Source organism: Amblyomma americanum, chromosome 3 (genome assembly GCF_052857255.1).
Source record: "Amblyomma americanum isolate KBUSLIRL-KWMA chromosome 3, ASM5285725v1, whole genome shotgun sequence".
NCBI lineage: Eukaryota > Metazoa > Arthropoda > Arachnida > Ixodida > Ixodidae > Amblyomma > Amblyomma americanum.
The window spans coordinates 152,101,857-152,123,978 of record NC_135499.1 but is presented as its reverse complement, the minus strand read 5'-3'; the positions used below and the strand labels follow the sequence as shown (position 1 = coordinate 152,123,978).

Sequence of the window (22,122 nt, the reverse complement as noted above, 5' to 3'; positions counted from 1 at the left end):
CCTTTATCAGGGGCAACACTACAAGCGCTCGTCCTGTTGTCTTTCTTGTCCCGTCCTTTGCGCTGTTTCTTAAAATGAACCCACGCCAACTAGCCCAAATGCTTGCTTTTGAACACTACAAGCTTGTTCATTATTAGGCAGCTTAGGTTAGGTAGGTATTATCAGTTAGCATGGGTTAAAAAAAAGAGAGCGGCCGCATTGCTCTTGCTTGACTCATGTAAGTGCATGTATAACGCGTTGTGCTAGACGCAAACAGTATAAGAACTGGAAATTTGCAACTAGTCCAGTGTTTCTACCTTCAGCATACGTGCGTCAATCGAAATCTTGTTGGAAACGCCCATACATTGGATAAGTATCTTCAATGGCCCCTTTCACGGCGACCAAACTCTCACCCGCTTCCATCTTACCTATTGGGTGGAAGAAATCTTACCCGAAAGCGGCGCTCACCACTAGGTGCAACTGTGGTAGCAAAGGCTTGATAAAGTTAAATGCTTTCTTGCGTAAAAATTTTCACTATCAATCGAGACAGCCGCAAAAGGTAAACGAACACGAACGGCCATACACTCTAAAAATAAATGAGTATAAATGGTGCAAGCAACCCTCTAGCGCACTGTCTTTTATAGAAGAAAGTGCGCTAAAGGACAAATCACTCTCTTTTTATTCCCATACAGGCGTATTCGTGTTTAGAGTGTAGGCATCAGGCCGTCTTCTTTTGTTTGCTTTTTAGAGTACGGCGACCACACTTACTGATCTTTTCGAGTGAGGCAACACTTATTCTTTGTTTTAAATAATCCATTTTTTCTTGCTGCAACAGGTTAAGCGCGTGGGCATTCCGGGATTACTCACCTTTGGCCACATAGTCGCAGTTGCAGGTGTCCTGTACGGCGTAGGTTAAGGTGTCATGGACATTCTCCCCTGCTCCTCTCACAGACTGGACGATTCTGGCTTTTCCAAAGTATGTTCCAGATGGATCTGTGTTTTAAGCGGCCGTTCAGTGAGAGATCCTAAACAAAGTAAGTCGTCCGCGAGCAATGCAACAGCCCCATGCCACACAGGAACTTAATTTCATTAAAACAATTCGTCATTGCGCAATATTATACATTAATTAACTTGATTTTTCGGTCAGTTAATTAGAGTAAAGGTTTCTAATACTAAAAGCGTGCCTAAAAGGTGCCTAAAACAAGACCCTTTTACTAAACAGGCTGGAATGTTACGCCTCCTTCATTAACGAGCACTGCAATATCCATGTCCAACGTTGTAGGACAAAAATATTGAAAATTGAAAAATTATAAGACAGTGATATAGAAATATTGAAGGCAATTGTTCATTGCTCCGATATGTAGCAAAATCTTTCTTCTAAAGTGTTTCCATCGATCGCATCGAACAGTTAAGACTGCCACAGGAAACCAATGGGGAACAATTTTGACGAGAGAAAAAACTTTAATAAAGAAAAATACAAAACTGCCGTCGGATGATCTCCGGACATATTGATTGTTATACTAAAATCTTACATTAAATGAAAAAATTTCGTTCATAAACGGTTTACCGCTCAGAAATCTTCTGTTCAGATCTCTTGGGTATGGACTGTGGCTATCGCCTTTTAATAGTAGGCATCATTAGTGCGAAAGAAGGAAAGAAGAAGGGCGCCCTGACTTTTTATCATTTCAGGATGCTTGCAGCAGCAGCCTAAGTGAAAAATCCCACAGGGTACTTAACATCTATATTGTTTGCAGCCGCCGCTTAGTGCAACGCAAAACGCACACAAAGGAAGAAAACACAATGGAATGGCCGGCACCGTTTCGCCCACTTGAACAAAACATGGCTTCCCGGCGCTGCTCTTGAAAGGCCGTGATTAATTGCGCTCGTCCGGCCTAGATAAATGGCCTCGGGCTTCTAAGCAAGCTCTACTGTGGAGCTGCCTGCCGAGTTGTTCGGTATCTAGCGGTTAAGCTCGAAAAGTTAAAACGACGTCATAATCACATGTGCCTGTGCGTGCGTGTGTTTCTTACAGCATCATATGATAGGAAGAAGGCAATAGCTGCTGTGAAAGAGTGATGCTAAGTAAGCATCAGTGAGCGGTAAGTTATGAACGCGCGACGTTTTGTTAGTGATGTAGATACGATCAATAGGCATACCTCTGAAAGCAGGATTCAGCGACAGCATCCTCACAACTGTAAAAAAAAGAGAGACAACTTTGTAAGAATATCGACAAGTTGTTGCCCACCAGGAACGCTAAATAATTGGAATCTGAAGAAAAGATCTTGAGATTATAGGAATGGTTTAACAATGCCTTTAATTAGTTTAATTAATGGCACTCAAACAGAAAGCTCGTTTTACAGCTACTGTTTACAGCGGCACCTACGATTTTAATGTCAGGGCATGTAACAAAATGTCAAGTATTGCTTTGGTCCCTATTAAACGACAGGCAAAATTGCTTGCAACGTGTGCATGCTTGCCACTGCGGTTATCTGCACGGACGCTATTCATATTTTTCAGTGTTACCATCTACAGCCGAAGTAGTCTGGAGTGACAGTAGAAGTGTAAACACGATGAGGGACAGATGAAGACTATCTACAGAGAATGAATGGAAAGGTAGGGATACTAGTCAGAAGGAAATAATAATAATAATAATAATAATAATAATAATAATAATAATAATAATAATAATAATAATAATAATAATAATAATAATAATAATAATAATAATAATAATAATAATAATAATAATAATAATAATAATAATAATAATAATAATAATAATAATAATAATAATAATAATAATAATAATAACAATAATAATAATAATAATAATCAATCAATCAATCAATCAATCAATCAATCAATCAATCAATCTTTATTTTTCGGTGCCCAGGAACAACCCTAAGGTCTTGGTGCTGGTACACCATTCACACGCACAAAATGTAAATTTATTTCACTACAAAGGAAGACACTCAGGGGAGGTAATGCAGCAGTCACGGCGATAGAAAAAAAAAGACATATAAACTAGGCGTGACAGCAAGCATGAAGCAAAAAAGCGAAAACAGCGGTAAATGAAAACAGCTAGAACAGGCAACAGACATATAAATAACTAATGAAACAATAAACAAAGAGAATGAACGACCGATAACAGCCAAGTACAGCATATAGCAAAATACAAACAAGAATAAAGCCAATACTAATATGAACGAATATGAAACCTCTGAAATACAAGCTGGAAATACAATCATACACAATAAGAAACGTAATTAGTGAACGCGTTACAGACAATCAGGCGTGAGTATACAGTATTAAAGAAATAATATTAATGAAAACAAGTACACGTGATGAACAATTAAGGAGAGAAAAAACAATATAATACCGGTGCAAACGCACAAGTGTAGTAAAGACAAAATGCATGAAAGGGGAAGTTATGTATGAGAAAAAGAGTGCTCAAAGTGGAACGTCACGGACATCCAATATAAAGGAAGGGAGAGAATTTTCGAATATATCTAGGTGAGGACAAAGAGAATTAAACAACTTCTGCATTCTGTCCAGAGGGGAGAGGGAGTGCAGGAGCGCAGAAACTTGGAATGGTCTGAATTCCCTTATGCTCTTTCGCGGTACACGCAAAAGGATACGCGCTAGGAGCTGAGGGCATAGAATGTGACCATGAAGAAGTTTATACAAGAAAATTATATCTGCCCTCACGCGACGGCAGCTAAGAGAAGGAAGCTGCAGTGAGTTACTCCGTCTGGGACGAGAGCTGGAAGTTTTGCAAGAAAACCGATGTTGAAATATGCGTAAAAACTTTAGCTGAACTCTGTCGATTTTTTCACAGTTCGACTGGCAAGTGCCGTTCCAAACAACAGACGCATATTCCAAAAGCGGCAAGCATATGGAGAGGTAGAGCTTTAAGAAAGGAAGTGGGGATCGAAACTCTCTCGAAAGCCTGCAGATGAAGCCGAGTGTACGCATAGCCCGTAGAGCAATGCGTTTTGTAATAATAATAATAATAATAATAATAATAATAATAATAATAATAATAATAATAATAATAATAATAATAATAATAATAATAATAATAATAATAATAATAATAATAATAATAATAATAATAATAATAATCAGCCTGGCTACGCCTTGCAGTTGCAGTGGGCGTAAGTCAGGCTACCCTGCACTGTAAAAAGGGAAGAGGGAATGTAAAAGGAGAGAGAGGAAAGACGAATATACAGTGAGGAATAAGGAAATCAATCAAAGAATTGCTTGCGAAGCTATCTTCAGACTTCGTTAAAAAGGTCAAGATGTACAATAATTACATCATCATCATCATTTATTTTCCCTTTAAGACCCCAATGGGACATTGCATAAGGGGGGGGAACAAATGGTAATAACGGGTCACAAAGATAGAACACAAATATAAATGGCAAGCACAAATAAAAACAGTAAACGCACTGAAATTACCAACACAATAAATAGGTAAATAAAAGGCATTCTACAGGAATTGATGAGAGAAATAAGAAGTCAATAAGTGTTTAAATTTTACTGAGTTGGTTTCATTGACAATACCGTCAGGGAGTACATTCCACTCGGATATAACAGTTGGCGAAAATGAATTATTGAAAGCTTTAGTGGTACCATGAATACGCTGAACACTGTTGCAATTAAACAACCGTCGCTTAAGAGTGTGCTGTACAATAAGTGAAGTTAGTTGCACTACGGGCGTTTGTGGGGCTGCATCTGCACCCACCTGAAGAAGGTGTCCCCTGTTTTAAAGTATTTTTTTACTTGAACACACGTGGCTGCCTCTATCTGCGGAGATGAGAACAGCGAAAACTGCTACCTGTCTGGGCTTCGCAGATGGGGTTGTAGAGGTCCGGCTCGAGGTCGCTGTGGCAGACGGGGCAGCTCTGGGGCACCCGTGCCGCCAGGGCTTGACGCTGTCGCGGTGCAGCGCCCTCAAGGGCTGGCTGGTCGCCGAGCATCAGCTCAGAGTCAGCATCGCCTCCGGCGCATGACGTCAGATTGGTGACGCCCTTAGGCAGCGAGACAATGGTGAAGCTCTCGTCCAGCTGCACCATTCTTCCCGGCTTCGGAATGGGCTTGCTGTGCAGCAGCACGGCGTAGCCGGCATCTGTGCAATCGAAATGAGATGATAAGCAAGGTTTAGTAACGATCAAGAGATCTAATGGGGCATTGCAGTGGGCGATCCGGAGCACCCCTCCGAATCCGCGGAAGAGCAAGATGTCTAGGGAGTCTAGGGATCATGCCATCGCGGTCCAAAATAGATCAACCGATCTGATTCTAAATCGCCCATTGAAACACCCTCTTTGGTTTCACGGAGCAAGAAAACTTGCTCCGGATCGCAGATTGGAATGCACCGTAAGAAAACGCTTGGCAAGAGGGAAGTTTATAATTTTAAGCTTTTTTCATACCCGAGACGTTCTTAACGGATAGGTGGGATATTTATAAAATGGTGCGCCGCCGACCCAGTGCCACTTCATTACATAATTCATTGATTATATTCCCGCCAACTCTATGCACATTGGCCGTTGTGGGGTGAGCGGCGTTGCTGAACTGTCTTGCAGATTCATGCCGGCCACTAAAGACCTGTCTGTAGTACAGCGCTTCACTTGCTTCGCCAGTATACCAGGCCCTTTCTCATACTACCTTTGTTTTGACCGAAAATTATCCAGAAATGACTATTTTGTAGCGATAGCTACATTACGGTAGCATTTCGAGCCTTCAGCGTGGCGGAGCCGTGGCGTCGGCGGCGCCGCCACCCCGTGCTGCACCGCCACGCTGTCGCGTGGTTGGTCACGTGGTGCAGAGCAGCTGTCGGCGGCACTTTGGAATTCAACTGAGCAAGTTCCACTCGGCCAGCTGTAGCTATCGCGTCACTCCAGGTTTAACCAGAGCTAAAACACCGCCAATTTTTTCGAAAAGAAATATAGAACCTCATTTCTCTAGCGCTTTTTCTTTAGATAGAAATGACTGCTGACTATTTTTGTTCGCTAGCATCTCAGTGCAGTTTTTCACGCCCGAAAACGAACAGGAACAGGAACAGTCTGCGCAGATTTAGGACGAAATGCGAGATGGTTTCGATATGCCCTAACTTTCACAATAATGATAGTAAACGGAAAATATAGTTTCATTACGTACAAAAGCTGCCCTTGATAACCTCCTTCGTGTGCGGGAAAATACCTGCGCCTCAGTGATTTTGTGCTCAAATCATCTTTAGAGTGTGTTAACGCTCTAACAGGATAGTGAATTCTGTCTTCTTCGCTTCAACTGTTCTGTTAAAAAAAAGCCCTCTGGCCCTTTTAGTTCGCATTTAAGGCTCTAAAGATTAATTACATGCTAGTGAGAGAATATCTGCTATAAGGGCGTATTGGAACTTACAATTTAGGCATTCCTCTTCAGAAGCAATTTACGCTGCCTGTTTACGTTTTGCTCTTCATCTCATTCGCACACTGTGCAGTTTATATTAGGGTCCCGAGGTATAACTTCCGTGGAGGAGGATGAATCTAGAAGTTCTCAAGGATAGGGTGCAGATTGTAGGGCGCTGTGCCGATTATGAGAACAAACCACATTCGGGATGTGCGCACGCAGCTTATCTCTACTCTCCTGAGTACTCCCTAAACCGGAGTGGCCTTGCTAATAAGAAATGCAACTGCCCTCTGCTTTTCCTTCTTCTACACCTTGTGATACCCCTTTCTTAGCAACGCATCTGGTTTCAGATGCCCTGAACTTGCAGTAAAGCCTATATATAGACTAAGAAGCCGAGGAGCCAAATAATTCGCACGGATATCTAATTCCACTATGAGTTGGCAATGCGTTAGCATTAGGATGTGTATGCCTTTGCAGGACGTGACGTCACTTCCTATCTGGTGACGTCACTTTCCTCAAGCCAACGGGCAAATTTTATCGCCGGGGACACATTTCTTTTTCTCGATGAGGATTTTAATGCCATAGCAATGAAACCGCGTCCGGCACTGGATGCTTCAGGTCGCGCGGGCCATGCTGGTGGGATCGGTCAGGGGCCTCCTGGGCTAAGGGGCCATCACAGGAGTGGCTGACCGATTTTCTATTAAGCAAAGTTTTTCCACCTTCTCCTCCTATGCATATTCGCAGCGTAAATGCGAGCTTTTCTCCCAACAAAATGCCGGGGTGGGCGACAAAAGTAAAAATGATGTTTTTAACGGGAAACGATGGTGTGAGTTGTGCAAAATCCCGGGCCTTGCTACCTCCGCATAAGAATTTTTTCATTTATTTATTTATTTACACTACCTGCAGCACTCGAGGCATTATTGCAAGGGGGAAATACATATTGTTTGCGAGAGGCCAGTGTGTGAAAAAAGAGACGAGAAAAGAACAGAATGGCGCCACAATAACAAACAAGAAAAAATTGAAAGAAATGAGCGAGCAAATTAAACGGAGGCACCGCGCAAGCAGCTACACATCTTACAACAAAGCCCGAAACAACGTTTCGTTGTGACATTCAGCAATTTTCTGTGGAAGTCGATTCCATTCGCTGACAGTGTGTGGAAAATATGAATAACGAAAGACATTGGTCCGACAACTCGATATACATAAGTAAAAAAAAACAGGATGAAATAAACAGCAATTTAGAAAGCGGTGATGCCTGGGTCGAAGAGCAATGAGGCATATCAGCTATTAGAACCGGGCCTCTAAAATGAATCCCGTGACTCTCAAGGTGGCAAAATGCCGGTCGGCTGTTACACACTGTGCGGGCGTCAAAGTGGGCAAGAAAAAAGAGGTGAACTTCTCGGAGGCTACACAAAAAGGACAGCGAGGGGCGTGTCCTGCATGTTTTAGACTTGTTAAATAAAGCTGAATGCTATTTCGGGGCCTGTATTTTATTTATTAATAGAGTAGTGCATGCATGGAGAGCTCACCTTTCGTGAGAAACTCGCAGGAGCAGTGGGACCTCATTATGAAGTTGATCTGCTTGGTCGCGGTGTCGATACCTCCCGGGCTGACGTCATCAAATATGGCGAGAGTTCCTTGGACACACTTTGTCGGGTCTGTGGAAGGAGGGACGGAACGGACATGGCAAGTAGTGTCGAGTATACACCACTAATAAGTAACGTCACGAGACGAAGGCACACACTGACTTTTCTCTTCGCTGAAGAGGCGGCACAAAGAGAAAAAAAAAATAACGGATAGGAGCGGCGCGACGCGACAAGTTTTCCAATCCAGGTGCTTTGAAGAAAACGTCAGACTTTTAAATTACAGTCCACAGGCAAAGATGTGCAAAATTATTAATAAGAAAGAAATATAGATGCCATGACATAGTAGACTAGTCTTAATGTTTCCACGTACTGCGCCAGTATATGTTAACTTACAAAACTCTCACCCCATGAATTCGATGCAATTTTCCAAATTAAAAACAAACGAATTGCCTTAATCAACAACAGGAATTTTTTCCTGCCTTCGGACATGTTTGCCTCATTCTGGCTACAACTACAGAAGACCAGGTAATCTTTTTCAGGCACATATATAACAAGCAAAAGATCCACACTAAAATAAAACCCCCTGGAGAGAAACCCCGGTCTTTGGGGGTTCTAACGACTATGTTCAGTGAAGTTGCAGCTGCTGCTTCTTTCTTATCCCCTGTCGTTTGGCACTAATTTTGTTCCACATCTGTACACCTTCCATGCATAGTGCTTCGAGCAATGGGATGCGACCAAGCTGCGCGTCTCTCGAAGTGCGGCCTATGGGGTTCAAAGGTGTCTAGTAGCAGGACATTTGAGAAGAACACACTTGTCTGTCACCGCCTCGTTAGTTGCTCTTTTCTCGTTCGCTATTTTGAAAACTTAATTCGTCATAGACACGCTTGAATACTGACCGCTGCACAAATCATGATCGAGGACGTATAGACAGGCAAATCAGAACGGTCGCTCCAAAAAGTTAATATGAAGAAATATAGTGTCACGTTCCATAGTTTCGGAATGAAATAGCAGTATGTGATGGTCAGCAAAGTATTATCTGCTTAGGGCAGGTAGTGACTGCAGATCCTGTCCAAGAGAGCGAAATAACTATTGCACAAGTACTGTGTGGCGTGCATGTTACAGGCAATCCTCACGTGATGAGGAGCAGTTTTACCAATATCCCTCAAGAGGAACGTACAAAACAGCTGTATTTTACCGGTACTAACCTATGGGCAGACACGCGGAAGCTAAATAAATGGTTCAACTTAAATTGATGAGAGAGCAGCGAGTTATGGAAAGGAATATGACGGGTGTAACGTTAAGAGAAAAGGAGACACCAAAATGGGTAAGGGTACAAAGGCGACTTGACGACTCCTAGCCGCTATCAAGAAGAAATCGACATGGTCAGGCCATTTAATGTGATAGTATCTAAGGGTAACGGACTGGATTCCAAGATAGGGTAAGCGTAGCAACGGGCGTCGGAGAGTCAGGCCGGCTGCCAAGTTTAGGAAGCTTGCTGGGATAAGGTGGCCGCAGCTGGCATAGGACAGGGATAACTGGAGGGATATGGGCCATGCCTTTGCCCCGCATGGACGTGGATAGGCTGGCGATGATACAAATGACTCGTTCGATTCTCTAGTGCTTTCTGACACTTGTTTATATAGCTTCTACAGCGGTGGCCAACTTTGTACGTGAAATCATTTATTTTTCTGCATGCGATGGGCTGCATAATCAGCGGAAACCCTGGATAGAAGGAACGGCGAAAAGAATCCCGCTTCACCCCCTTCCTCCGTATTTCTATCGAGATAGAAAGGCCGGAGTGATAGATGGAGAGAGAGAAAAAGAAAGCAAAGTTACACCCTTTAAAGGCACACCATACGTCGTTGGAATGCTCTGCCAGGGCATAAGTCACATCGTGCGATGAACGTGAAGATCCATTCGAGCCTTCCTTCGCTACGTTGAAATCAAGCTTGCGTGCACTGTCTTGTACAACATCCTGAAATCAAACTGGGTCGTTAAACTCGCGGCGGGAAGGAAATTTACAGGAATGCTGTTCTGTGCGTTTTTTTGTTGCATTTCCTCCGCCATCTTCCGGATACCGCTTCCGCATCGGGCGATTTAATTAGCGCGACGCACACGCGCGTAAGCGGATTCACGCTGCGCGCTCTCGAGCTATTTGTTCTTTTATTCATCGCCTTCACCGACGACGCCAGCTACGAGCGTTCGGGCCAAGTTGACATTCTGGACCCCGTCGTCGAACGCCTCCCTCCCTCCCTCCCTTTCTCCCTCCCTCCCTCCCTCCCTCCCTCCTCATTGACGTTCTGCAACATAAGGCGATTAGGCCTCCTCAGGCTGAACGACTGCCCCGTGTTTGACAACGTCCATAAATAAAACATGCCGCGTAAAAGCGCTGAGCGCAGACCTTACCGGACCCGTTGGTTCCAAGTGGCCTTCTCTCTGCAAGAAAACAAAAACATCGGTGTGCATTTTACGCATTCATTACGGCGAAGCAATCCAGTGCGCGCTTATTATTATTTTTTAATGAGTGAATTACGCTGTATTTTGACGGCATTGCTATAGTTTTCTATGTTTCACCAAAAAGTGCTCACGACGTACCTTGGACACGAATGTTGATCTTTCTGTCGGATCGTAGTGGTGCTGTTTCTGAGCGGTGAAAGAGGTCCTGTTATTGCCGGAAGCCACGCCCAACGCATAAAAGTTAAAAGGAAATACTCACGCGAGATTTCGAGCTTCGGAACAAACCATGGCTTCCGGGGGTCGTGCACTGCGGGCGGTTTTCGGCCGCGGTAAGCATCATCGGCGCTATACTTTTAGGAAAGCTAATTTGTCTCACCTGCGAGCCGTTCAGCGTTTCTTCTCACGATGAATGCTGAAGGAAAGGAAGGAAAAAATAATTTAAAAGATACTCAAATGTATCACGTGGACAAACGACACGCGGAAGCCATAAATAAAAAAAAAAGAATAGAAGCGAGTTATCAAGTCATTACTATTTTGTCACTTGTTGCAAGCTCTTTTACTCTTCGATGAGATATATGAACGGAACGCTGCTGGCACATATATCCTGGAAAAACTAGGAAGTTAGCATTTCATTACGGTTTCCTTGAGAGCTTGAATGCAGTAACAGTCCATGCGGATATCACTACAGATCATGGCGCTGGACTAGCGCACCTTCAAAGCTAAATACATTGCACAAAGTACTTTGTTCGAGTCGTCTTTTCCTGAAATTCCTGGCATTTAGTTATCTGCCCGCATGGCCACAAATATTGAAATGGGATCTCAATATTTCAACAGTCTGAGTTCGTAAAATTTTCAGCATCCGGTTTCGTCTCACGTAATGCTAGGCACTCATTCTTTTTAGTACGCAAGAACTAGCATACAAACCGATTGGAAGACACCTGACCAGCGCCTAACCTAGCCGGAATAAAAGCGTCAGAGGGGACAAAGCAAACTAAAAAAGGCCCCAAAACTGAGTCAACTTGATCTAGAGGAGTAAAACTGAGGGGCTTATAAAGCTTCGCGTCTCGCCCCCGCCTTCGCTGTTTCCGTTGTTTCTGGACACGCCATTCACTAAAGATCATGTTCTTAGGCAGAAGAGAACCTGAGCACTCAATGGAGTAGGACACAAAAAGACGAGACGACAAAACAAGATTCGAAGCCTGCACTGAAGCGGCACTCCATAAAAGACGGGTGCTCCTGAGCGTGCCTAAGGCATCCTTTAGATGCATAACGCATGTAAGGCGTCCTTTACATTATGCACTTAGAGGGGACTTAAGAGAGGTTGCTGAGGGATACACAAAGACTCTTTTTTTCTTCTCATTTACGACGGTCCCGTGGAAATGTCTTTGAATTTGCATCTATTTTATTGAGTATCTACGGTTTGCTCTTACTGCAATAGTCACAGTTAATGACCACATGTTTTATCACGCGTGCGCTCTGGCCGCACAAAGGAGTTATGTACAGTAAATCACACTGCCAGTGCAATCGGCCTACCTCTGCTTGCCCATAGGGTTAAACTGAGAACCAGGACGAGCAAGGAGCAAACTTATGCGTAGCTTTAGTTACGTGGGGTTGTTTGCATATATGAAAGCGTGTGCAACTATTGTCAGAAGCGTTTCGCGATACAATCGCGCTAAGCCAGGTTTAAACTGAGCTACCGAAATTAAGCTCTAGCGATCGGCTAGAGTTAGATGCCAGACAGCTAAAAAGGTCTTAAACAACCTGTCGCCTAGCTTAGGTTGTTTTTTTTTGTTTCTGAGGCTTTCCGTCTGCTCTCTACATTGCGAACGTGGTAATAAAAGTACGGGTAGACAACCGGCAGCACACGCAGCGCTTCTGGCACCGTATCTGGAGTGCTTCTGGTATAGGATTCACGTGCGAAATGCGCAGAGCAGTCTATGCATAAGTGCAAACGTATGGTGTCCGTTTTAGGCGACCATTAGTAGAAATTTTACATTTCTGAAGCCTCCATGAAATGTACACCCAGTCTCTCTGCTGTTAACAGCGGCGTACCGCCAACTGCCTCCGGGGGGTCAGTTTTCTTCATGGAGCTAGAGCATTCACGAGCGAATATTTCGCCTTTTTCAGCGACCAGGTGGCGTCACGAATGCTCGCAGCCAGTTGTTGGCGGAATCTAGGGACTGGATTGGGATGCTTGCCTCCCGCACAGAACACTCTCGGCTGCCTCTTCGTTTGTTATTATTATTTGTTGTTAGTCCAGTGCTTGCCTACGCGCCACAAGGCATCCCCATGCATTTACCTCCATGGGCCCTTACTTGTTCTTTGTGACGTCAACTGCTTGCACGCATATATCAGCACTAACTACAACTTCCCGTTCTATTTGACTTCGTATTCGTGGCCTTCTTGTGAAGAAGGAAGTCGGGAAATGACAGTGCTGACTGACCCGCAGGAGCCGTGCAGGCGCGATCTTTCAGTTCGTCGGTAAGGTAAGGCACGCAGATCGGACAGCCCAAGCTGGGGGGCTGGTGCCCTAGCCGGCAAGGGACGTCCACGTCGGGCTCTGTGTCGGCCAACAGCAGCGCTTCCTCGGGAGGCCTGCGGCCGGTGCGTCGCTGAGGTTCGAAGCAGGCAGGCAAGGTGAGGTTGACGTGGGTGGGGAGCCGGTACACGGACACACCGCCGCCCAACGGGAGGACATCGGCTTCGGCAGCGTTCAGGGGCCTCTCTGACACTATGATCACGTGGCCCGGTCCTGTGGTAAGGGGAAATAGCGAACGAGATAGAGGGAAATTGGAAGGCAGTCTGTGTTACCGATCCGACATTGTGCACATTTCATAAATGGCAGACGAAAAAAAATAGTCATGCATCTACATAATGTTTCAAAGCATCGCTGTGAGGGCGAGAAATGGAGGACACGTCATTGAACCTATTTAAATGACTTCTTAGGTAATGAATTTTCTTCTTTATGACCTCTGGTGTTCCTAAAAAACAGAGAGGAATGTGATGTGCGCCTTTGAGGTGAGCTCCGTATTATTTCCTATCGCCTTGATTTCCTACCACCTAAGCTTGACCATATATTTCTGCTATTGTCTATGTGCATTGGTTTCCGGCTGATGCGGCCGGTTAAAGCTCAGCACACTGCCGCTGCTACTATCATCATCATCATCATCATCATCATCATCATCATCATCATCATCATCATCATCATCATCATCATCATCATCAGAGTTGATATCACTGCAGGAAAATGGCCTTTCTCAGTTGTTTCCAATTACCTTGTTTTGCGCCAGCCACCCCCACTCATTCCTTTTTACTTACAATTGAATGTGCAGGCTCTACCTACCATACTAACCCAATATTAAGCACCCGCCAATTTCAAACACATCTTCTCTTTTGATCCCATCTTATTTTTTTTTTTTTTGACGGAAAATGTTGCACAAAATCTAAACACGTTTTGTTTCTAACCACTCCCACCTCGTTTGGTGGCTGATAGCTAACAAAAAATTGAAGCAACGGGCTTGAATTAGGGCAGTTGTGGTAAATCAGAGGGACGGTTTTAATAAACAGTTGTGGTGCTTACTTGCGAAGGCGCCTTTCGTGTCGCACCCGCTGGAGACAAGAAGGTCCGCGAATCCGGCCAGGGGCCTCGGAGGAGCGCCCGGAGACAAGTCGAAGACCTTCTTGACCTTGAAGCGCTTGCATGCGCCGGTGGCCAGTGCAACGGCTGCGTTTGTGTCGAAATGAGACTAACACAGCACGGAAGGGAATATGATAAACATTTTGGGCGCTCCACAGCGCCTGGCGTTCGCAAAAAAGCAGCCCATCGATTGTAATCAAATGAAAGGAAGGCCTGGGTTGAAGGCGACTTTCATTTGAGTTGTCAGCCCCCACAACATCCGCGAAAAATTCTAATGTGACTCACCATACTTTTGATACAAACTGACATGCTGTAGTAGACACTCGTTACGAGTGCATAAGGAAAATATGCACTCACCTCCTTCACCTTGCGAAGTGTCGGAAACTGAGAGAAGGAAAAAAAAAAGAAATGTTTCAATTTAAAGCCATCCTTCTACTTGTTTACTTAATAAATCTTGTTTCTAACTCAGTTTATAACGGAGTCAAAGATTTGGATAATAATTTTCTAAACCAGTTGCTAATTTTGTATATTTCGCGAGATTTGCTCGTGCGCATGCATTCGCCTTTTGTTTTCATGTAGATGTCTAACCACCGATCACTTTAAATGACTGAGAAAGATATGAAATATTATGGGAATATTATGGGAGTTCCGAAATAGAAACATGAAGACAAACTGCACGGATGTCTAAAGTGAGAGCTACTCAGGAGACAAAGAAAACAACTGTTTTGGAATGCTTAGAATTTCTTCGTTTCTAAACTTGTGCCACAAAAACTAAAAGCAATGCTGCTTCCACCAGTGCCACATGTACATTGGAGACTCAAAACTCTAGCAATACAGTAGTGACAGTACAACCTTCGAATAATGCAAAAAACTGAAATGAATGTTCGGGTTTATCTTTCCCAAATGTCAGACTGGCATAATTTTTCAATTACTTAGCTTCGGCCACCACACAGGCGAATACAAATCAAGTTCGAGCTGCAAATGTCCGTCAAAGGAGGTTCTCCAACCATCCGCGTTGACCTATTTACGTCGCGGTCAACTTCGCTAGCGTGGGATCGCAGGTGACTGTGATACGCTAGGCTATTGACCGCGTCGTCATGAAAGTAGGCCGACGTCATCGGTTGGGAGGAGTCTTTTGGGCATTTGCCGCTTTCATAGCGAGTTGTATTGGACTGCAGTATGCCACACTACTTGGAGAAAAGCTGTCCTGAAAGTAAAACGCTCGCTCGCTCACTCACTCACTCACTCACTCACTCACTCACTCACTCACTCACTCACTCACTCACTCACTCACTCACTCACTCACTCACTCACTCACTCACTCGCTCGCTCACTCGCTCACTCACACGCTCACTCACATACTCACTCACTCGCTCACTCACTCAAATACTCACTCACTCACTCACTCACTCGCTCACTCGCTCACTCACATGCTCACTCACATAGTCACTCGCTCACTCACTCACTCACTCAAATACTCACTCACTCACTCACTCACTCGCTCACTCACTCACTCACTCACTCACTCGCTCACTCGCTCACTCACACGCTCACTCACATACTCACTCACTCGCTCACTCACCCACTCAAATACTCACTCACTCACATACTCACTCACTCGCTCACTCACTCACTCAAATACTCACTCACTCACTCGCTCACTCGCTCACTCACACGCTCACTTACATACTCACTCACTCAAATACTCACTCACTCACTCACTCACTCACTCACTCACTCACTCACTCACTCACTCACTCACTCAAATACTCACTCACTCACTCACTCACTCACTCACTCACTCACTCACTCAGATACTCACTCACTAACATACTCACTCACTCTCTCACTCTCCCACTCACTCACTCACTCACTCAACAAAAAAAGGTCAGCACATCCAGCAGGCGTCCTGCGGCGTCTGGCTTAATCAAACTAACCTCTCACCGCCATGCTGCCGTCGGCCATGTTTCCTGGACAGCCGTGGAGCAAGCCCGGATGAAGTGGTAGGCGTGGTGGAAAGGGATGCAGGGAACGAAGGGAAAAGAAGACGAGGCAGGCGAAAGTTTTCCCCTTAAATCAACACCGCAACCAGAGATGGCGAGTCTCCCTAATTGCCCGCGTAGACACGGAGGTCTCGCCTAATTAAGATGTCCCGCCGTCTAACACGGCTGCTTCTCCATGCCGCTGGAGGGGAAACGCAAAGCAAAAGGCGAGACACGCCAGTGAGAACGCAAGGAAAATAAAAAATAGATGCACGGCCAGTGTGCGGGCTTACGGTCGACTTGCACAGCGAGCAGCCTCTGCGGTGACAGCCAGCTTGGCGCTGTAACACAGAAGCGAGCAGAGAGGAAGCATTTTTTTTTTATTTTTTCACTTTCCTCGTTATTCTTTCTCTATTCTCCTTTTGTATATATATTACTTTCGGAGGATGACGTGACGAGTTGCACAGAACACGCTTCAGCAACTCCGATCACAGCCGCGTCTCACACTGATACATATTACCCTACGAGTTCCATACGAGATGCCGCCAAACCGTTCCCGGTCGCTTCGCTAATTTAGTCGCGGGGCGGACCAAGAAATTAGCGTCTGTCTGCGATGCCCCAGCGGAGTCAAAGGCGATACACTGAGAACGAATTGATAAGTGCGAGCTTGATGTTTTCTAGATGGCGTTAGGCTCGGCTGCGCAGGCATTACAGAGTCTGCAGCAAAATTATGTTCGGCAGAAGTTTGCGCTGAATATCCAAGGGACAGGGACAACGTTTAATCAGGGCTGTATACACGGCGCTTCGGGGGTAATTAGTCGGTGGCTGCAGCGGCCAGGTAAGAGGAAGCGAGGGCCTGGCTGCTATGAGAGAGGCGAGTGACATTTACTCAGCGCCCTTGAATAGCACCGGTTGAGTGATTCAGAAGGAAAACTTCACCGTTAGCATGCCCGCGTTCTGTCGATCAGTGCAGCACTCGTAGTCGCTGCTTCACACCGTATCTGAAAGAAACACTGCAGGTTCCTCCTGTGTCTCAGCTTTATGTCTCCAGACGGCATTTTCATCGCATCTAGATTTAATCTTTCCGCAAGCCGAATACCGCGTTTTTTTTTACCGCTGAATATTAGCATAGGACAACATAACGCACTCTTTCTTCTACAGATATGCGCAATGCGTGGATGCTGGAACAACATGATACAACACAATCTTTTCCTAGTGGTATCTGCGCAAGAGACTTCGTCCGGGGTATTCGGATCGCTATTGTCACTGAACTATAACAGCAGTGCAGGTGTAAAATGCAAGGACAGCGAAGGACAAGCCAAGAATAAATTGTTTTCGGTCTCTTAGTGAGCGACTAGCGGGGCGACCACCGGGGCGATTAGGCCTAGGATTGCACTGATATTAGTACGGGGCATCGGGGAACTTCTCATTTATTGAGTTCAAGAACGAGAAGCTCGAGATGAACTACAATGAGAACAAGCGAAAATGAAAACAAAACACCGAATAACAAATTATGTGCCATTGTGTGAGGTCAACAACAACAACAACAACAACAACAAATAGTTTCCGCTGTCATACAACGCCAACCAGCATCCGCCCTGACCGCCCTGGCAGTGTCGAAGGTGTGTGGCAGCAAAGATGCAGACTGCGAAAGCGGTCTTCAAGAGGGTTGTTAACGCTGTCACTCCCCTTTCTTGATCACTTTTTTTTTTTATCCAGCAGCGTTCCCTCGGCGTCCTTGACAGAGCTGCATGCGGTAGCTGGTGACGTGTTAGAGGAAGATGAACGACCGACTTCGATTTAGGTTGTAACACTTGTTGTTTATAGTAGTTGTATTTCACACCTTTCACTCTTCCTCACGCCTAGTGGGCTGGCGAGCATTCTGTTGTGATTTTAGGCATTCCTCGGTGAATCTTACCGGCTAGTACACAACAACAGCGAAGGCAAGAGACGGGAAAGCGACAAAACATAACACTCTGCGGAAGCTTTGGCTTTGGCTTGGGAGGCTGTTATGTAAGTGTTCCTATTTATCTGCAGAGAGACAGAACTAACAAATAGGTTTTTGAATCCTTTCAGACTATCCCAATCACAAGAAAATTGTCGCCGCTCAGTGTTTGTGATAAAAAAAAATCCAGGTGCCTCTCTTTATTGTGCGAAAGAAGCCGGGATTTTCATTTTCCATCATTTGAGACGAGTGCACTCTGCAGTTATTCTGGTTTTGTGCTTGGTATTAATCCTTTGTAGCAAGTTCATTCGGTGCCCACGGTGCCTTGAGTGTAGATGGGAGGTTAACTAGCGTCTCCTTAAAATGACTGCCACTTTAAAAGTACTTGTCGTGGACAAGCCTCTGTTGGACATTCCTCTAACTAGTTACTATCATGCTAATGGCTATCGAAAGTGGTGATGATTATGGATTTTTATGGCGCAAAGGCATCTGCGGCCAACGAGCGCCATGGCACAGTGTATTTTTCGATTACTCATGGTGGAGTCAATGACCAATTTCCCAAGCATTTCACCCCTCATAAGCCGAGCACCAGGCCAGGGGAAAGCTTGTACAAATTGTATAACCGCAGGGTACCCGGCGGCACTGGGGATCGAACCCTGCACCTCCCGCATGCGAGGCGGATGCTCAACCACTTGGCCAACGCTGCGGTACTCCAAAGGATAATTCATTACGACCGACTGTTGGGCTGCTGCATCTTGTTTTTGTGTAGCACCTTTTCATTTATTTTTGTTGCTAGCAAGATCGGAAGAACAAAGCAAAGAATATCCAAGCAGATATTTCTAAAAGAATGCATCGAAAAATCTCGCTTAAATTCATGCCAAATATCTTTATTTTGGGCATACTAATGATATCGCTGAATGCAAAACAAGTGTTTTCTACGCCTGCTTTGCAGATGAAACAATGCAGAGATAAACTTGCTTGCTTTATTTCTTGCTTTACACGTTTTTTTAAACGCAAATATCAGTCCTTAAGCTCGTAACAATTTCGTATGCTTGTTTTGTTAAGATTCTCAAAGCATGCTAACGAGCACAGAAAAATTAAGTGTATATGTTCTCTCTTCATCGATTTTCATATAATCGAACTGGCAGAGATTTTCTCCGCATAACCATCACCAGTTACTCCAGCAGCAAGTTTTATTTTTGTTGCATTGTTTCACATTCTTCTAAGCTTTCATGCAATTTGTATTTTAAAGAATCACTGTCGGTCCCCTGTCGCTCTGTTGACACACAAAGTTCTTAATTAATCAGTTTTGTAATCAACTGTTTCGATTGCCTTGGAATTATGCTATTAATTAAAAGCTCCAAGCTTGATCTGCGCTTGAGTGATATGCCTTGAGCGTAATTATGACACTTTTCTCGGCATTCAAGCATTCAAACAGCAAAGCTAGATTTGGTTAGACTTGAATGCAAACGATTCCGAATATCATGAGGCGTTTGAACAACAGAGCGCCATTTAAGATTTTACAATACCGACTACCTTATATCTGGACGAATCGCTTTGGAGCAGTGCTGCGCACGTAATGCTGAGGTAACAGTGCCATAATTTCACAGCATTATAGGGCCAATGCCGCTTGCATGGAAAAACGATAGGTGATAAACGCAGCAACCTTTAATTTTTTTTAGAATCATTACATTCACTGGTGGCTGTATCCGATGTTCTTGCGGATCACTTTCATGATACTAAGGCTTCACCTTTACTTGTATTAGCCGCCACCGTTGTAAAAAAAAAAAATATTTGAACTTATTACAGTGTACTAGCCTCTGTGGTCAGTGGCAAGAATAGTTTTTTTTTTGCTCTGACTATGCTGCACGGGTGGACCTCTTTCCTAAGTCCACAATGTAAGGCTAACTCCATCTGCTTCTTAAACCATCCACCACCACCGCCAGCCATACGTACAAAAAGAAAAAAAGAAACGGTAAGCACCTATCTGATCCGACAGGTGCAATTAAAACCGGCATACTTATGCGATGGGTGCGAGAAATTATGGAAATGCAGTGAATAATTTGACCACGTCCGCAGACACATTATTGGGGTTTACTTTTTTATTACTATTTACTAGAACGCAGGCTAACGCAGCGAGGAGAAAAAGTTGTGGCAACTTAACGTGCATCTATTTTAGGAATAACTTGTAGATGACAGCGGTTCTTAGAACAACAAAAAAAAAAGACACATTTATGCCCCACATTATGGCACCCAACACTGTGCGATACACTGCCGTTTATAAAGGCTAGATAACAAAAGCCGAGTTCTTTTTTTGTTGCAGCGAACGGAGTTGTTAAGCGGGCATTGTCGCTGCTGAAGTGTAGTTGGCCGCATTTTTTTTTTCACATGCGAAATACTCGAAATAAAAGAAGAGAGTGATGAATTAGCAGCAGCTAACGAGGAAACCTGTTCATGTCGCGTAATAAACTGCAGCTGTTATGTTTACCACATGCATATAATCTATCACAAAGGGTGAGTAAACTTGCCCAGTGTAGAAAAAAATAAAAGCGGCCGCCTCATTTAGCGCCGCGTAATGTTTTAACCGCAGTCGCTGAAGCAGGCGCACGTGACAGTACCTTTCAGGCGGGGATGGTCGACGAGGCCAACCGTGACAAGTATTACTGAAAGAAAGAACAGCGAGATCAATGTTGGTGCAAGTTCAACTCACTCCATTTCAAGCCGTATCACCTCGCGAGTAACCTTATCGCCAGCAAAAGCTACATTGGCGATTAGTACACGTTTGTTATCGCAAACGCAAAAAAAAAAAAACCGTCAGAGGTCACTGCGGCGGCCCGCATTGGAAGAATGCGAAAGCATTGACGCCTCCTGGGTACTCGTCGCCTCTCTTCACATTTACTCTGATTACAACCCATTCACATCTATCACACAGTTTGGTTTTTCAAATTCGGCGCCATTCCTGCTTTCCCGTCCCCCACTATATCCCCGTCCAGCCTATTCGACCATCCAACAAATTTTGCTTCTAATTAATTAATCTGTGCCAATCAAACTTTTTGTTCAATTAATTACCAGTTTTCGAACTTATTTCAACCCATTTCAAACTTTATTTCCACTCCTTTGCCTATTTTTTGCACTATTTTGACATGCACGGTTGTTTTACCGTCTTCTCACTATATCGACGTCCACATTATTTGGACGGTTTTTCGAAAGTTGTGGCTCTAATTAGTTAACTAATCAACCTATCGACATAATTTTTTGATCATCATCTTCACTACCCCCTCTATTGATTGCAACCATTCGTTTGATCCTGTCTCTTCTGAGAACGCCACAAATACTGCCGACACGTTTTGATGAAACGGCTTTGCCGACATAGCCAAGTAATGCTGTCGCATTAAAAAAAAAGTTTTTAATGCGACAGCATCAAAAGACCCGTGCCACAAAAAACCCGGCGTTGTCGTCGATGACGTCGCTGCTCCTGAACGAAAAATTCCGATGGAAGCGAAGTGTTCATAAAAGTCAGGAACTGGTCAATGAATGTTCGGATTGACGCCAAATTTCTCGGGGAGGTTTCTATAACCAAGGGCACGTAATTTAGCTGAAAAGAGGACTGGGTTGGCTTGGGCACGCTGCCCACAAGTGATGAAGGCTCATTGGTTCAAGCTGAATGAAGGTGGACCTATTGTATCCATTGTGGCCTTTGACTAAGTAAATTGTCTAAGGGACATGCACTGATGCGTACTTGAATAATTAGGCATACGCTAATTGAGCGTGAGGTCGTTGTGTGAGGGTAGAGTAGGCGAAGCGAACGGGACCTGATAACGCTATCGTGTTCTATTTTTGAAGGCGAAGCTTAAGCGTGCCCAAAGTTTTTTTTCATTTGCTAGACACAAAGCGGGGTCCCCCTGGATTCTCTTATTCCGCATCTACCTACTGTTTCGCCATTATCCGCAAGCCTTTAATTGATCTATAATTCTCCTGGTTGTAGCATAGCATTGTCATTCGTTGAAGATTTTCTCGAATAAGTAAACTTTACAAACATATATGCGGTTGCCCAGGACTTGAACACAGCAGCCAAGATATGAACACGAGATTTGAAGGCATTGAGGCCACACCTGGTGCAATTGTGAGGTGTATATTCTCACCTTGTTT

At 44.5% G+C, this 22,122-nt stretch overlaps 1 protein-coding gene across 1 annotated transcript in view; it reads right to left on the bottom strand.

Moving 5' to 3' along the window:
- Window positions 1–22,122, bottom strand: part of LOC144125201 (uncharacterized) — a 79,245-nt gene that overhangs the window by 39,411 nt on the left and 17,712 nt on the right. Inside the window, exons 3-16 of the mRNA XM_077658404.1 lie at window positions 20,592–20,636; window positions 16,322–16,369; window positions 15,984–16,016; window positions 14,404–14,430; window positions 13,990–14,133; window positions 12,853–13,161; window positions 10,786–10,821; window positions 10,669–10,716; window positions 10,548–10,595; window positions 10,359–10,388; window positions 7,896–8,024; window positions 4,820–5,110; window positions 2,136–2,171; window positions 847–972 (exon numbers count right to left, since the gene is read on the bottom strand). Coding sequence (XP_077514530.1) covers window positions 847–972; window positions 2,136–2,171; window positions 4,820–5,110; window positions 7,896–8,024; window positions 10,359–10,388; window positions 10,548–10,595; window positions 10,669–10,716; window positions 10,786–10,821; window positions 12,853–13,161; window positions 13,990–14,133; window positions 14,404–14,430; window positions 15,984–16,016; window positions 16,322–16,369; window positions 20,592–20,636 — 1,350 coding nt within the window. The remainder of the gene's footprint in view (window positions 1–846; window positions 973–2,135; window positions 2,172–4,819; window positions 5,111–7,895; window positions 8,025–10,358; window positions 10,389–10,547; window positions 10,596–10,668; window positions 10,717–10,785; window positions 10,822–12,852; window positions 13,162–13,989; window positions 14,134–14,403; window positions 14,431–15,983; window positions 16,017–16,321; window positions 16,370–20,591; window positions 20,637–22,122) is intronic.